Genomic DNA, 16,425 nt, shown 5'->3' on the forward strand with positions numbered 1-16,425 from the left:
ATAGCTCTTTTTCTTCCAATTTTAATTGCTGTCAAGGTCCTTTTTTCTGTTTTTAGATTCAGACAGGCTTCTCCATCCTGTGTGCCTGTGACTCGTGTTTGTCCATAGGACTTTCTGTTGTTCTTTGCCTAGTTAGTGACTAACAATAAAAAGTCACTTTTATTGGTACCCACTGAATTTCATCCTTTGCTTAGTCTTTTCTCCCCCAACATAGGAAGGTAATCTTGAATAACTAGTAGTTCATCCTAAGTATCACTTGCACATTTAATCAGCGTGTGCGGAATTTCTTCATCTAGATCCTCCGTAAAAATATTGAAAAATACAAACTCCCGGGCCAGCCCTGTGGGCCCCTGTGGATGGCATCCTAGCCAGACGTGTGCCCTTCATGTCTGTCCTTCACCCATTACAGACTTTTCTTATTGGCAGAAATGTCTGATTGGGTGGAATTCAGGACTACTAAAATAAGAGTAGGTTGTTTTTGTGTTTCTGTTTTTTGATATGTGTTAGTTTTTCTTATGTGTGTAATCCATGTTTACTATAGAAAAAGACACAGTTACAGAGAACAGTAAAAAAAAAAAAAAAAGAACCATGATCCCATGATCCACAAATAAATATCAATGTTAGATTCTGATTTATTTCTTCTTTCTATATAGGGATCGTGGCTGAATATTTAATTGTGAATCCTGCTTTTAAATTTTTTAATTTTATTAGATTAGACCATTATGAAATCTTTGAGACCATAATTTTTGCTCGACTGCATTATTACATGATTTGTCATCATTTATATATAGTATAATTTACTTAGCTATTGTCTTATGGGGTGGACAGACTTTTCCCAATTTTTTTCCTTTTAGTAATAAATTTTCAATTAATACCATTCTATGTATATATGACTACATCTTTTGCTTTAGGTAAGTTACTAAAAATAAGATTACTGGAACAAAAATGTATAAATATGTTTTAATGTTCATTATACAAATCTGAATTACTTTCCAGAAGAATGTTTACGTCTTCTGTAAATTGTTCCTTTTTTGCCCATTTACGTATTAGAGGTGTTGTAGAAATTTATTTGAACTCTCTCTATATATTAAAGATATTAACATTTTGTTATGTTTCTGCAGGCATTTTTTCCCATTTTGATACTTTTTTCAATTTTGTCTTTGATTTTGTTCTTACTTTGGAAAAGTAATTTTCGGTACAGAAAAGTTGCCAAGAGAGTACAGAGAACTCCCATATACCTTCCACTCCATTTCTCCCGATGTTAAGACCTTACCCAGCCGCGTGTCCTGCACCAAAACCAAGAAATTAACATAAGCACAGGATTATTAACTGAACTTCAGTCTTTATTCAGGTTGCACCAGTTTTCCCACTTATGCCTGGTTCCTGTTCCAGGATCCAGTCCAGGTACCACATTGCATTTAGCGCTTTGGTTTCTTTGACAAAGTATTTTAGTTTTATAGTCTTATGTATTGGTGCTAATTGACATAGCATATGACCCTTTGCAACAGTCTAAATCAAACTTTTAAACTAAGCTCTTTCATTTGTCTCTCTTCCTGAGTTTGAAATAAAGACAGTACTGATGTCTGTTTAGATGTTAATAATAAGTAACCCTTCAAATGTATCTTATTTCTATATTTACATCTTCTTCCAAAAAGGGTATAAAGTGATGTTTTTGAAATCAAGTTAAAGTAAACTGAGGATAGGAAGAATTAGATGATAGATTGTATTAATGAAGTTCAGAAAAAATCCAAGCTCTGGAGTCCCGAATTATTCCACCAAAAGTAATGTCCATTAGAATTGTGGAAATGCTTTAATTATATTTTGGTAGAATTCTTAGAAGCAGGCTCTAACAAATATACTTTACTACATATATTTTTTCCTTTTAAACTTTTAGAAACGGCAAACCTACAGAACACCCACATACCTTGATTTAACAGTTGTTAACATTTTGCCACATCTGCTTTATCCAGAAATCTCCATATTTTAAATGTCATATCTGACTAGGGGGAAACATAGACTACCTAGAACATTCAGTGTCTGTAGATTGAGATGGAGTTACTGGAGAGATTAGTTCCTCTCCAGTTTGAGTTCCCAGTTCTGCTATTAATGAAACAGTGCACGTATAAAACAGAAAGCCATGTCTCTGAAAATAAGCATATCACATTCTCCTCAAAATTCATCACAGCTAAATGCAGTATGGTTTCTTGGATTGGATCATGGAACAGAAAAGAGCATTAGTGGAAACATGAAACCTGAGTAAAGTCTAGAGGTTAGTTAATTGTAATGTATTAATGTTAACTTCTTAGTTTAACAGACATATCGGGGTTATGCAAGGTGTTAACTTAGGGGATATCAGGTGAAAGGTACACGAGAACTCTGTACTGTCTTTGCAACTTTTCTGTAAATCTAAAATTACTCCAAAATAGGAAGCTTATTTTTTTTAAGAAAAAATACATTGAGGAATTTCAGAGGTTAAAAATATGCTCACGGAGGGAGGGTATAGCTCAATGGCTGAGTGCATGCCTGGCATGCATGAGGTCAAGGGTTCAATCCCCAGTACCTCCATTAAAATAAATAAACCTAATTACCCCCCCAAATTAAAAAAAAATTAAAAACAAAACAAACAAACAAACAAACAAATAAATAAATGCTCACAAGAGACTTATGTCCTGAATACTCCGCAAATACTGGCTTTTATTCACAATGATATTCATTGGCAGGAAAATTATCAATAAGCTTCAGTATTCAGAATTTGCTCTGCTACCACTAGGTGGCAACAGATGCCACCATGCGCCCTGACCTAACATGCTGGTGTTTTTCCTCTTTTAAAAAGGCTTTGTCACAACAAACAGACTAAGGTATATCTCCCAGAACCGCCTTTTCCTCATGCAGAGGTAAGAAAATGCAGTTACTGGATCAGTGTAAGAAATAAATGTAGATAAATGGATGTGGGTAGAGATAGCAGGTCATTAAATTTTAAAAATCCCAAGGTAAACTGATACAGCACTTGGTTTCCCTTGTAAGATGGCAGCGAAGTACTCTCACTCAAGATTCATCACTTTCTCTTCTTATTATAACATTATATGACCAGTATATCATTCTGTTAGTAGCCTACCTCTGTTTTATTGACCAAGCGAGGAATTTTATTCCAGTGTCTGCTGACCTTTTTGCATACCAGATTTACGTAGTCTTTTACTTACTTTCTCCTTTCAGTTAGTTATGTCTATCACTGATGTAAGTTTTTAATGATAAAGATAACAATTCAGTTTAGAAAATAGAAAAATTCCCCCTTCCTCAGAACCAGTGAGTGTTTTTATATGACTATTTTTTTCCACTGGTTCTTTCACCAAACAGGGTATCATGGGCATTTTTCTGTGTGCCTCATTTATTTTTCTACTGCCTAATATTCCATGGTGTATCACATGAACATACTGTAATGCACTTAACTGTTCCCTTGCTACTGGACAGTAGAGCTGCTCCCAGTTTTTTGTTATTTTTTTTTAAAAGGATGTTTACATTGGTATAAGCACTTTGAGATAACTGACAGTATCTGCTAAAGCCGAGCATAGGACTGTGACATCCTCTGTGCCTCAGCAGTTTCATTCCTGAAATCTATACGGAACAGAAATAAATGCAGGTGTGTCCCCAAGAGAGATGCACAGAAGCCTTCATGGCCCTCTTGGTATTAGTGCTGACATGTTCCCAAATGCCCATCAACGCTCGGATGGGTTTTGTGGTGTATTCACACAGTGCCATACACTACATCAAAGAGAATGAAGGAACTCCAGTTATATGCAGCAATGTAGATCAATTTCACAAACATAACGTAATAAGTGAATGAAGCCAGATACAAAAGAGTAGATATGGCATGACTTTATTTGTATAAAAATTCAAACACACACAGAACTAATCTGTGATATTAGAAGCCAGGATAGTGGGTGTCCTGGAGGTAGCAGTGGGGGCAGTGGTACCTGGAAGGGGACAAAGGGGGATTTCTGAGGAGGTGGTAACGCTGTTCCTTAATCTATCTATGGGAACATGGACGTTTTCAGTTTGTAAAAATTTCATCAAGTTAGAGATGTCTGTGCAGGTGCTTAAGTATAGGGATTTAGTTGACTTATTTCTTATACAATTAACTATTTGGCTCAAGTAAATTGCAACAGATGTACTGCTCATTATTTTAAATTTGACCACTCTTTTCCTCCTCCAAAGGACAGGTCTTTCCTGAAGCAGAACGTCACTTGGAAGGATTTGAGGCAGTTATTTGCAGTCCTCATAACTCTCTTACAGCAGCCAAGGGTTTTGCAAGCTCTGTCGTTACTACAGTGAAATTCAGGCTGGAAATGTAATAATGTCAGAAAATTAAGTGTAGCAAAACATACTTTACAGTGGGCTTTGCCACTGAAAGTCTGTTTTACACTCCCCTAATAACAGTTCACCTTTCTTTAAAACTGGTTCTCTAAAGGTGTTCCCACCGTCTTACCCACATGTCTGTCACGATGACCTTTGTCCCATTTACAGTCAGGAACATGGAAAGACCATGACTGCAGTCAGCCTTCCGGAAATGCACTTCTCAATATTAGGGCGTGATGGATTTGGTAGTCAGTACTGTGTGGTCAGTGCCCATGGGAAAATACAGTTCTGCCTTTAGTGCTGATAATCAATTGCTCTGCAGAATTCCCACCCTGCAGCTTCATTGCCTGTACAGTTTGGACCTTAAATCAGCACAATGGTAGTTCTGGATGGTCAAAAGTATTAAATCAGCTGGAAAAGTAGATCCAATTGGCAAAAAAAAAAAGATGAATTTATCTTAGTTTGCCTAAAAAGTGACTTAAGATATATGCAGAGACCTGCTGCCATTCTTAGCATCCTGTTTATCTCCTTGACATCTGTGGATACAGCAGAACTAGTCCTATGGTCCTTTAAGTCAGCCGCTCACCCATTTAACCGGGGCAAGTAATGATTCTGGCCAGACAGGTGATGAAGACTGTCAGTTTTATTTGTGTATAACTTGGAAGGAAGGTGGGAGTGCGGTGACTGCTCCATCCTGACCGTTCTTATCCCGTCCATGCACACAGTTGGGGAAGGTTACTTGTACTTCCAACAGTAACTGATACGGGGACTTCTGGGCATGGGGCTGGGAGTGAAGAAACTATCAAGGAAGGGTTAGAGTCAGGCCATAACAACCTGAATAAAAGTTTCCGTTAAGTATGGTATTTTGACCCAAAGATCCCATCTTTTGAGAAAGTCACATTGTAGGTGAAAATTTTGGATCTCTGGCTAATTTTAATGCAGTTGTCTTGTGTTTTTTGTTTTGTTCTGCTCACTTTCCCATGCTGTAGTTCTTCCTTCCTGGGCTGGCTAACATCTCTTCACGTGCTTTTTATACGTATTCTAGCTCATTCAGACCAACAAGCTGAAGCACTATCCCAGCATCCATGGAGACTTCAGCAATGACTTCAGGCAGCCGTGTGTGGTCTTCACCGGACACCCTTCCCTCCGGTTCGGGGACGTGGTCCACTTCATGGAGCTCTGGGGAAAGTCAAGTCTCAACACCGTCATATTCACAGGTAAGTGAGCCAACAAACAAAACCCTGCCCTTTCCCCTGGGACCACCCCTGAGTGCCTGGTAGGATGTACCTACCAGCTAGAGACCCCCGGGAAAGAATTTGACAGTGAGGCGTAAATATGAACACTATTCTGTTGTAAATACCCAAGGGTAAAGAAAGCAGAAGGGAGAAGGTAAGAACAAAGCAAAAAGTCCAGTTATCCCCCCAGGCAGCCTGTGCTGGCCTCATTTGTGGGGGGGAGGGTTCTTCTTGGGGAAACGGGATCCCCTGGAGGGGTAGTCATTTAAAACTCTGGAATTTCTATCAGTTATCCTGAGTTCACCAGGTGAGTTCCTGTGATGGGGGAGGGGGGAGGAAGCGGGGGGGGGGGGGGTGGCGAGGAAGCCTAAGGGGATGAGGGGAAGCCTGGGGGAGAGGAAGCCTGGGGGGAGAGGAAGCCTGGGGGGTGAGGAAGCCTGGGCGGGGGAGGGGGGGTGAGAGGAAGCCTGGGGGCTGTAGGAAGTGGTGTCCTCACAGGACACAGACTGTTGGGAACTAAGATCTGTTCTGCGCCCAGGACTGGGCCAGTGCTTTTGGCCCGAGGTGGGCAGCCCCTGCCAGGCCACCGCAGGAAGCGGGTCGGGGGAGGACACGCTGGCCCATCCGGCAGGGGTGCTTCCTGGCACACTGCGCTGGCTTTGCTGACGGAGCAGCACTGTCTCAGCACAAGCACCTTGTCGACTTGGGGTCACAGTCCGTTTTTCCCTCCCGGGGGCACCCTGTCAAGCAGGCAGCCTGTGATTTGTCTGCGAGCCGGGGTTATCTGAGCGCCTGGGCCGCGTGGCTGTCCAGGGCTCTCCACTGCCAAGTTACCGCTTCTGTGTTGGATCAGTATCTTGCGGGGACGCTGGGACTGGGTACTTGTCTTGGTCTTCCCCAGATGTTTGTCTGACTTCTTCTAGCATCTATTGACGATGCTCGTCTGAGTAAATTATTGCTGTAATGATTGCCAAATGGTGTTTTTTCCTTCCATTTCATCATTTTCTTAACATTTATTTGTTGGCATTTGGTTGTAGAGAGAAGCTTTCCTTTCTCCCCCTTTACTTACTTGTCTTATCCATCCCTCCATCTGTGTTGAAAACCTAGAGCCCACACCCATCCCTGCAGTTCCACATCCACCCCACCGCACCCAGTCTAGCCTCCCCTCTCCTTAGTCGTAAGTCACTGCTCTCTCTCTCTGATAAGGAATCTGGCCTTTCCTGGCTCACCCCATCCCGTCCCTGCTCCACTTGTCCACTCCTCTGTCGTCTGCATTTACATTTTCTCTCTTGCTCTCTCCTTAGAACCTGACTTCTCATACCTGGAAGCGCTGGCTCCCTACCAGCCCTTGGCCATGAAGTGCATCTATTGCCCCATTGATACACGACTGAATTTCATCCAGGTGTCAAAGCTGCTCAAAGAAGTGCAGGTAAAGAAGGAAACTCTGTTGGTGGCACCCTGGGGGTCCTGCAGTGGTGGGGGAGGTCTCGCTGCCCCTCTTGTCTTCCTCCCCCCTTGAGGGTCTGCAGGGTGCTGGGACCCCTGTCCTCCAGACTCCAGACTAGTAGCTGCACCCCGTGAAAGACATTTCTGCTCTAGAAATCAGAGGTGGCAGGAAAAGAAAGCGTGAACAGCCTATCATTTATGAGGACCATTTGTGTCCAGTTAAAAGCAAAGTGTCCCCTACCCCCCCAAGAAATCATTATAGAAACATACTCATCATGCTGAAAGACAGCTGAAATGAAACACGGACTGAGCCCTTGTGGTACACGTGGGCTAGGCCCACAAGCCGTGTAGGGACGCTTTCTGTCAGTGGTTTGTTTCAGTTCGGTTTTTGCTAGTGCTTTTGTTTTTTTATTTTGCGTGTCCTGCCCTAGAGAAAGGGAGGGAGCAGTCTGGGTGAAAGGAGGAGGATCTGCTCCAGAGATGAGGAGGGAGAATGGGGGAGAAGAGCTGACCGCCCCAGGCCACTTAGCACCCAGTGGTCCCCGGTGGGCGGTTGGAGGGGTGGGGTTGACGGTGAGGAAGACAGCTCAGAACAGGCGAGAGGAAGGTTTCTGATGTCCCGGGACCTCACGTGGGCGCTGAGGGGCCCTGAGGGGCCCTGGCACCTGGTCTGTCAGCGAGGCGTGCTTAGCTCCCTTCGCTTCCTGGCCTGGGTCAGGAGTTCGCTTTCCTCCTCTTTACAGAACCTTTGACCTCAGGAGGAGAGGCACTGACATGAAAGTCTAAGGAAGGGGTAACAAGAAACAGAAAGCTGGAGGCCTCAGGAGCGCAGAGGGAGCGGGTGGTGACCACCAGCACACGGGCTTTCTCTAGACACAGAGCAGTTCACCGGCTTGGTTTACATGATTGATTTACTGCCCACTGTGTGCCCATCAGTAGGCTGGAAGGGACAGTGAAGAGTTTGTTGTTTTCATTCCTGAGTAACTTCACACGCAGTCCCCGAGCCAGGGCGAGGACAGCCTGGGGAGAGTCCTCAGGCGATGGCTGTGGAGTCAACTGGCTTTGAGACAGAATTACAAGATGCTGACGGGTCAGGAAGGAGAGCAGAAGGCAGTCTGAGGAGGAGGAGAGGGGACAGTCCTAAAGAGCAGGCACTGTTGGAAATGCAACCTGTCAGGCCTGTTGGAAGCCTCGTTCTTCGGGGAACTTGAGTCCTGGTCCAGTCTCTTAAGTAAAAGCAGTGACAATACAGTGACTCTCTGGGTGCCAGGGTCGGTTTGCAGTTGGGTGGTATCTGTCCAAAGTAAACATTGGCTTACTAATTCTTTTTCTCGCAAGATAATAAATAGAGATATTTTGTTTAAAAAAAAAAAAAGAGAAAAAGAAGAAGAAAAAAGAAGAGAAACCTGTCCCTGACTCTGTGTCATACACAGTTGAGGCTATGGCCTGACCCTTGCCCACTGCCTAACACCAGTGGACCTGCAGACACCAGGAGAAACGCGCACCCCAGAAAGCCCAGCTAGCACAGAAAGGCACAGCTCTTCCTAGTCAGCCAGTAGCAGTACCAGTCAGTGACAGTGAGTGACAAGAAGATTGCCCTCAAGGGGCTCAGAGACCAGTTTGAGGAGGCCACCATCCAAGAGACTTAAATATAATGAAAAAATAAAAACACGTGCAAACCCAGGCAGTAAACCCCTCGCTCATCCACATGGCTGGCAGGTCAGGTTTTCCCTGGAATGTTTATCCTTGTTCCCCCCGACTTTGCTCGCTGGGAGGATGAGAGTTCAGGCAGGGAGAAATATCGGGCTGGGCCTGGCGCTCTGCCTCACGGCCTGTTTCTCCCCGCCGGTCCCCAGCCGCTCCACGTGGTCTGTCCCGAGCAGTACACGCAGCCGCCCCCAGCGCAGTCCCACAGGGTGGACCTGATGATTGACTGCCAGCCGCCTGCCATGTCCTACCGGCGCGCCGAGGTCCTGGCGTTGCCCTTCCGGCGTCGCTACGAGAAGATCGAGATCATGCCGGAGGTGAGCGCCCCGCGCTGCGGGGCCACCCCCGGGGTTCCGCCCGCGTCTCTGGGAGACCGTCCAGGTGGGCGGCGTTCTGCGGAGTTTGTGTCACACGGGGATGAACCAAAGCACATAGACCCTTAAGCAGGTAACTGGGAAGAGAGGTGGGGTTTCCAGAGCTGCTCATTTGTCAGGCAATGAGTGACAGCCGTTAGCATCAGGCCCGCCGAGCGCCGCTGGCCTGAAGGTGGGGCGGGGGGTCCCGGAGGCCAGCGCGCAGGCAGAGCCCCGAGAACGGAAATGCGGGGGCCCACTCTGGCCTGACCGCCTTCGGGCTGTGGGCGTGCTCCTCCTTCCTGGGCCTCCGGGATGAGTGAGGGGCAAGTTTCACCACAGCCAGAGACAGATGAAGGAGATAAGAGTAACTAAAAAGTAAGGAATGTAAACTTCATTATTTGCACTCATTTTAGTGTAACATAAAGGTTTTATTCCAGTGAAGTCTAAATCTTTTTAGTTATATGAAATCTGAGCATGTTTTAATAGGGAAAAAGTTAAAAAGTATGTCGCGCGTGCCGGACAGTTGAGGTACGCTGGGCGCGAGGGAGGGTGAGAGGAGGCCCGTGGCCCGGCGCCCGCGGTGACAGTGTGCAGGGCTCTGAAGGAGGCCGCTCTGGCTTCCTCTTGCCTCTCCAGACGCTTGAACACGTTTTGAACAAACAGGAAAAAGAGGGAGGAAAATTTACTATCAGAAGCAGAGTCCCCAGATTCCCCTGGAGCTCAGGAGAGTATCCAGATCTCGGACTTGAAGTCTGATCCCCTGAATGTTGCCCACTCCCGTGACCCTGACAGAGGCTGGGGGCGGAGCTCGACCAGGTGCCATCAATGGGCGGGTGGGATGGAAAGTGCACTGAATCTACACTTTGCCTTGGGAAGTGTGATTATTTTAATAATATTCATTCTTTCCATCTGTGAGCACAGTAGATCTTTCCATTTATTTGTGTTTTCGGTTTTGTTCACCAGTGTCTTAGAGTTTTCCAAGTACAGGTCTTTTCCCTCCTCGGTTGGAATTATTCCTAGGTGTTTTATTCTTTTTGATGCAGTCGTAAATGAGACTGTTTTCTTAATTCTCTTTCCGATAGTTTGTTGGTAGTGGATAGAAATGCAGCAGATTTCTGCATATTAATTTTGTAGCCTAAACTTTACTGAATTCATTTATTACTTCTAACAGTTTCTGGTTGTGTCTTTAAGATTTTCTCTATATAGTATCATGTCATCTGCAAACAGCAATAGTTTTACTTCTTCTTTTCCAGTTTGAATTCCTTTTATTTCTTTCACTTACCTGATTGCTGTGGCTAGGACTTCCCATATTGTGTTGAATAAAAGTGTTGAGGGTGAGCACCCTCATATTGTCCCTTATCCTAGAGGACATGCTTGCCGCTTTTCACTGTTGAGTATGATGTTATCTGTGGGCTTGTCATATATGGCCTTTACTATGTCCCCGCTATCCCCACTTTGTTAAGAGCTTTTATCATGAATCCATGTTGAGTTTTGTCAAAAGCTTTTTTGGTGTGTATTAAGATGATCATGTTAGTTTTATTCTTCTGTTAATGTGGTGTATCTATCACATTGACTATTTTGGGATTTTTGAACTATCCTTATCCTTCCATCCCTGGGATAAATCCCACTTGATCGTGATGTATGATCCTTTTGAATTTGGTTTGCTGATAATCTGTTGAGAATTTCTGCATCTGTTTTCATCAGTGATATTGGCCTATAATTTTCTTTTTTAATGCTTTGCCTGGTTTGTGTTTCAGGGTGATGCTAGCCTTGTAGAATGAGTTTAGAAGTATTCCTCCCTCCTCAATATTCTGGAATAGTCTGAGAAGGATAGGTGTTAACTCTTTAAATTTTTGGTAGAATTCAGACATGAAGTTATCTGGTAATTGGTCTGTTTGTATTTTCTATTTCTGCCTGATTTAGTCTTGGGAGAGTGTATGTTTCTAGGAATTTATACATTTCTTATAGGTTGTCCATCATACTAACATGTAATTGTTGATAGTAATCTCTTACAGTCCTTTGTATTTCTGTGGTGTTGCTTTTAACTTCTCTCTCATTGCTGGCTTTATTTGGCCCCTCTCTCCTTGATGAGTCTCACTAAAGGTTTATGAATTTCACTTTCCTTTTCAAATAACCAGCTCTTAGTTTTATTGATCTTATTTATTTGTCTCTTTCTGCTCTGATCTGAACTTTGCTTTCTGTTTTTTATTCTTTTTCTAAGTTCTTTTAGGGGTAAGATTAGCTTGTTTATCTGAGATTTTTCTTGTTTCCTGAGGTAGGCTTGTATCACTATAAACATCTCTTAGAACTGCCTTTCTACACTGCATAGGTTTTGGGTCATTGTGTTTACATTTTCATTTGTCTCAAGGTATTTTTCAATTTCTTCTTTGATTTCTTCAGTGATCTATTGGTTACTCAATAGCATATTGTTTAGCCTCCACATGTTTGTAATTTTTGAAGTTTCATATAGTTGATTTCTAGTTTCATAGCATTGTTGTTGGAAAAGATGCTTGATATGATTTCAGTCTTCTTAAATCTACCAACACTTGTTTTGTGGCTGAGCATGTGATTTATTCTACAGACTGTTCCATATGCACCTGAACGTGTGCTCTCCTGCTTTGGGATGGAATATTATGTATCTCTTAAGTCCACTTGGTCTAAATTGTCATTTTAAGGCCAGTATTTCCTTATTGATTTTCTGTCTGGATGATCTGTTCGTTGATGTAAATGGGGTGCTAAAGTCTCTCACTTTATTATATTGCTTTCAGTTTCTCCCTTTAAGTCCATTAATGTTTGCTTTAATAGATTTTGGAGCTTCTGTGTTAGGTGCGTATACATTTATATTATATCTTCTTGCTGGATTGACCTGTTTATCACTATGTAATGCCCTTCTTTGCCTTTTATTACAGTCTTTGTCTTAAACTCTATTTTGTCTGATATGTATATAGCTACTCCAGATTGCTTTTCATTTCCATTTGCATGAAACATCTTTTTCCAACCCTTTACCTTCAGTCTGTGTGTGTCCTGTTTCTGAAATGAGTCTCTTACAGGCAGCATATAGATGGGTCTTGTTTTCCAGTCTACTCAGTACCCTGTCTTTTGATTGGCAAATTTAGTCCATTTACGTTTAAAATAATTATTGATAGGTATGTCCTTACTGCCATTTTATTATTTTCTGTTTTGTAGTTCTTTTATGTTCTGTTCTTTTGCTCTCTTCCCTTGTGATTATCTTTAGTGTTACATTGGTATTCCTTTATCTTTTTGTTTGTATTATAGATTCATGGTTTGTAGTTACCATGAGATTTATATATAAAAACCTACAGATGTGATTATTTTAAGTGAATGATCTCTTAAATTCCAGTGCATTCTAACAGCCCTGCAGTTTTACTGCCCTCCCCCACATTTAATGGTTTTTACTTCATATTTTACATCTCTTTTGTGCATCCCTTAGCTACTTATTGCAGATACAGAGGATTTTGCTTTTTTGTGTCTTTTAACCTTCCTACTAGCTTTAAAAGTGATTGATCTGCTACCTTTACTATATGTTTGCCTTCATCAATGAGGTTTTTTCTTTTGTAATTTTCATACTTCTAGCTGTGACCTTTTCTTTTCCACTTAGAAAAGCCCCTGTATTTTTTTAACACCTTTATCGTGGTGTGGTTGCTGAACAGGAAACCACACAGATTTCAGATGTACAACTGGATGAATTTGGCTGGATGTGTGTACACACCAGAGAAACCACTACCACAGTCAAGGCTGCTGGCATTTCCATTCCTCCCCAAGAGGTACAGGTTTTGAATTCTCGGCCTTCTGGCCAAGATCAAAAGCCCCTTTAACATTTCTTACAAAGACGGTTCAGTGATGCTGAACTTCTGCTTGTCTGTAAAGCTCTTCTATCTTTCCCTCAGATCTGAACGAGAGGCTTGCCAGGAAGAGTGTTCTGGTTTGTCAGGTTTTCATCACTTTAAATGTGTTGTCCCACTCTCTTCTGTCCTGAAGAATCACCTAGTCTTATGGGAGCTCCCCGTGTATGTAGTTACTTTTCCTTTGCTGCTTCTAAGATTCTTTATCTTTAATTCGTGCCGTTTTAATTACAGTACATCTTGGTGTGGACCTCTTTGGGTCATCTTATTTGGGACTCTCTGGACCTACATGTCTGTTTACTTTCCCAGGTTAGGTAGGTTTTCAGCTGTTACCTCTTCAAATAGTTCTCTGCCCGCCTCTCTCTCTTCTCCTTTTAGGTTCCCTATAATGTGAATGTTAATGCACTTGGTATTGTCCCAGAAGTCTCTTAAAGGATCTTTTTTTCCCTTTTTTCTGTTTAGCTTGGGTGATTTTCACTACTCCACCTTCCAGTGCATGGATCTGTCCTCCGTCTCATCTATCAGTCTACTCTTGATTCCTTCTAGTGTATTTTTCATTTCAGTTATTGTATTCTTCAGCTCTATTTGGTTCTTTGTATTTTCTAACTCTTTGTTAAAATCTTCTAACTTCTCATTGTCTTCATTCATCCATTCTCCTCCCGAGTTCATTCAGCATCCTTGTGATCATTACCTTCAACTCTTTTTATCAGGGAAATTGCTTGTACCTACCCTCTTTGCTGTGTTCTGGGGTTTTATTTTGTTCCTTTGTAACACATTCCTGCCTCCTCCTTTTGCCTAATTCTGTTTTTATTTCTATGTATTAGAGAAGTCAGTTACATTTCCCAATCTTTGAGAACGGGACTTTTGTAGGAGACATCCTGTGGGGCCTAGCAGCACACTCCCCTCTGGGGTGTCTTCTCTGAGGGCCATGTGGGCCCTTCTGTTATGGCCGAGCTGACGGCTGTGGACACGCTGGGAGGTGGGGCTGGCCACTAGCCCAGTTTACTGCCAGCCTCTGCCTGGTGCAGAGGCAGCTGGCCCATTGGTGGGCGGTGCTGGGGCCCAGCACAGCTGGCTGTGGGGTCCACGGGGTCTTGGGGCTGCTGCCAGCCCCCCGGTGGGCAGGTGAACCCCTGCATTAATAGACCAGAGGGAGAATTCCAGAAGGGCGCTTGCCAGCACCGGTGTGCTTGTGGCTGAACGAGCTCACCTCCTTTCTGCACTGCAGTTACGTGTGTGCAGGGGGTGTATTTTTTATTAAAAATTAAGTTTTTTAACCTTCTTTCTTAAAGTTACTTGGTGATTTTAGCCTACAGCGATGTAAATAAAAATTTAGAAGAAAAGAGCATGCATGATGGTAGCCCTTCAAGGCTCGGCTCCGACACCTGCCTGGTACTTCTCCACCAGGCTGGCAGGGGTGTGTGGCGCTGCAAGCCCGGTGGCCTTGGTGAGCAGACCCTGGGGGGCTCACCACCCGTCCCTGAGCTCTGCGGTGGGTGGCGCTGCAGCCCAGCGTGGCCTCCCGACTCTGGATGGCACAGTGGCTCCCCCCACTTCACAGTGAGCCTGACTGAAACCCCTCTGCTTGCTCCCAGCTCGCGGATTCGCTGGTGCCCATGGAGATTAAGCCTGGCATTTCCCTGGCAACCGTGTCGGCCGTGCTGCACACGAAAGATAACAAGCACGTCCTTCAGGTACCGCCGCGGGGGGGATGGGGGGTTGGGCTCGAATCCACGATGAGCCTCTGGGGCCTGTGACACTAGACCCCTTCCTGCCAAGAAGGTGCTGGCAGTCCAGGCCCCCGGGACGGGGCCTCCCACACTAGCAGACACCGGAGAACAGGCTACGCAAGGGATTCGGTCTGCAACAGAGGCGCACCATGTACACACTCCCCATACTTACTCCTCTGGCCACGTGCCTCGGAGAGAAAAGGGAAGAGAAGTGACTACCCACAGGGACAGGGCCACCGGTCCCGAGTGCCGTTTTCAGCTCCAAGCGCGTCAGCATCCCTCAGAGCCCCCCAGCCACACGCTGTTAGACAGGCTCTTACCAGTCGGCCACCCTGAGACTGGGGGCCGCAGGGCGGGGGCTGGGGGGCCCACCTTCCCATGGGAGGCCCCGAAACACAACAGACCTGCAGGAGGCAGGCAGGGCCTGGAGGCCTGGGCACCTCCCTCCCCTCACATCACGGCACGTTTCCCACCCCCCCCCACCCCCCCGCCCCGAGAACCCCTTTCAGGGTTGGGCGGTGTCGCTCTGGTGCCCCTGCATGATGTCTGGACCCCGCTGGTTCTCAGCTGTCTGACTTAATCCTCACCACATTCCCTTATTACCCCCAGTTTATAGGCAGTTTCTCTGACCTTCACTTTCTTGTGAAAGGCTCCAGAACCAGGATTAAAACCAGCCAATCTGTCCCCACAGCCAGTGTCCTTGGCCGCTGTCCTGTTGCTCTACCTGCAGCTGCCAGGACGCTTACTAAGAATCTACTCAGACAGTTCTGAACTGATTGAAAATTACACATGGAGCACGCTAAGAGGAGACATCTACACCAAATAAGACACGGATTCTGGGTGGCTAGTTTGGCTTTAGCTTGTTTGTGCTGTGTGGGAATCTAGCTGGAGCCCCAGGGGCCCGCACTGACCTCTGCTGCTCCCCGTTTTCCTCCCGCGCCAGCCCCCGCCCCGGCCCGCCCAGCCCACGGGCGGGAAGAAGCGAAAGCGGCCGAGTGATGACATTCCAGACTGCAAGGTTCTGAAGCCTTTGCTGAGCGGCTCCATCCCCGTGGAACAGTTTGTGCAGACCCTGGAGAAGGTGAGTGCTAAGTGCACACTGTCTGCACGGCCCCGTCCGTCCTGCCGCTGCTCAGCTGCTTTCTCCTCCTGGAAGCATCACCCCACCCCGAACTTCCCCCGCCGTGGGCTGTGGACACACCAGTACCTGATTCCTCGGGACTTAAGCTTGAAACAACTTGCTTTCCCAGAAAGACTTTGTTTAATTCTTCTGCCTGGCTCACCCAGGACTTGACCCTGGGACCTGACCCCGACGACTGCCCCGACCATATCTGCCCCATCTCCTCCTGCAGGAGAACTATCAGTGCCTGCCCCAGACGATGCTGAGCTTTCTAGAACCAAGTGTCGAGAATCTCCCCAGGCCTTGTTTTTTACCTGTCTTGTGTCCCTTTGAGACAAATCAGTCTTCTTTCCACTTCTTTTCTTTCTCCACTGTATGTCCGCTGCGTAGGAATATTCTGAGTGAGCATCAGAGGCAGCACTGGAGAAATACTTGGTTTGCTGCCTTATCTTCTCCCTTGGGAGGGATCTGCCACATGACACGGTCTGGTATCCTGCTGTGAAGAATGGCGTTTTCCTGGGACAGGATGGAGCTTTTTTAAACCAGGGTCCTCAGGCATGGTGTGGAGGCTGGTGATGCACAGCCCAGCATCCCAGATTCCTGAACCCGGTGCCT

The 16,425-nt window shown here is 45.2% G+C and overlaps 1 protein-coding gene across 3 annotated transcripts in view; it reads left to right on the forward strand.

Annotated features, from left to right (window-relative positions):
• INTS9 (integrator complex subunit 9) overlaps positions 1-16,425 on the forward strand; it is an 84,915-nt gene that overhangs the window by 67,508 nt on the left and 982 nt on the right. For all 3 annotated transcript variants that reach the window (XM_032470948.1, XM_006181225.3, XM_032470949.1), the window contains 6 exons: positions 2,834-2,894; positions 5,399-5,570; positions 6,893-7,017; positions 8,891-9,058; positions 14,556-14,654; positions 15,634-15,771. In XM_032470948.1, coding sequence (XP_032326839.1) covers positions 2,834-2,894; positions 5,399-5,570; positions 6,893-7,017; positions 8,891-9,058; positions 14,556-14,654; positions 15,634-15,771 — 763 coding nt within the window. The remainder of the gene's footprint in view (positions 1-2,833; positions 2,895-5,398; positions 5,571-6,892; positions 7,018-8,890; positions 9,059-14,555; positions 14,655-15,633; positions 15,772-16,425) is intronic.

This window comes from Camelus ferus, chromosome 31, assembly GCF_009834535.1.
Source record: "Camelus ferus isolate YT-003-E chromosome 31, BCGSAC_Cfer_1.0, whole genome shotgun sequence".
Lineage (NCBI taxonomy): Eukaryota > Metazoa > Chordata > Mammalia > Artiodactyla > Camelidae > Camelus > Camelus ferus.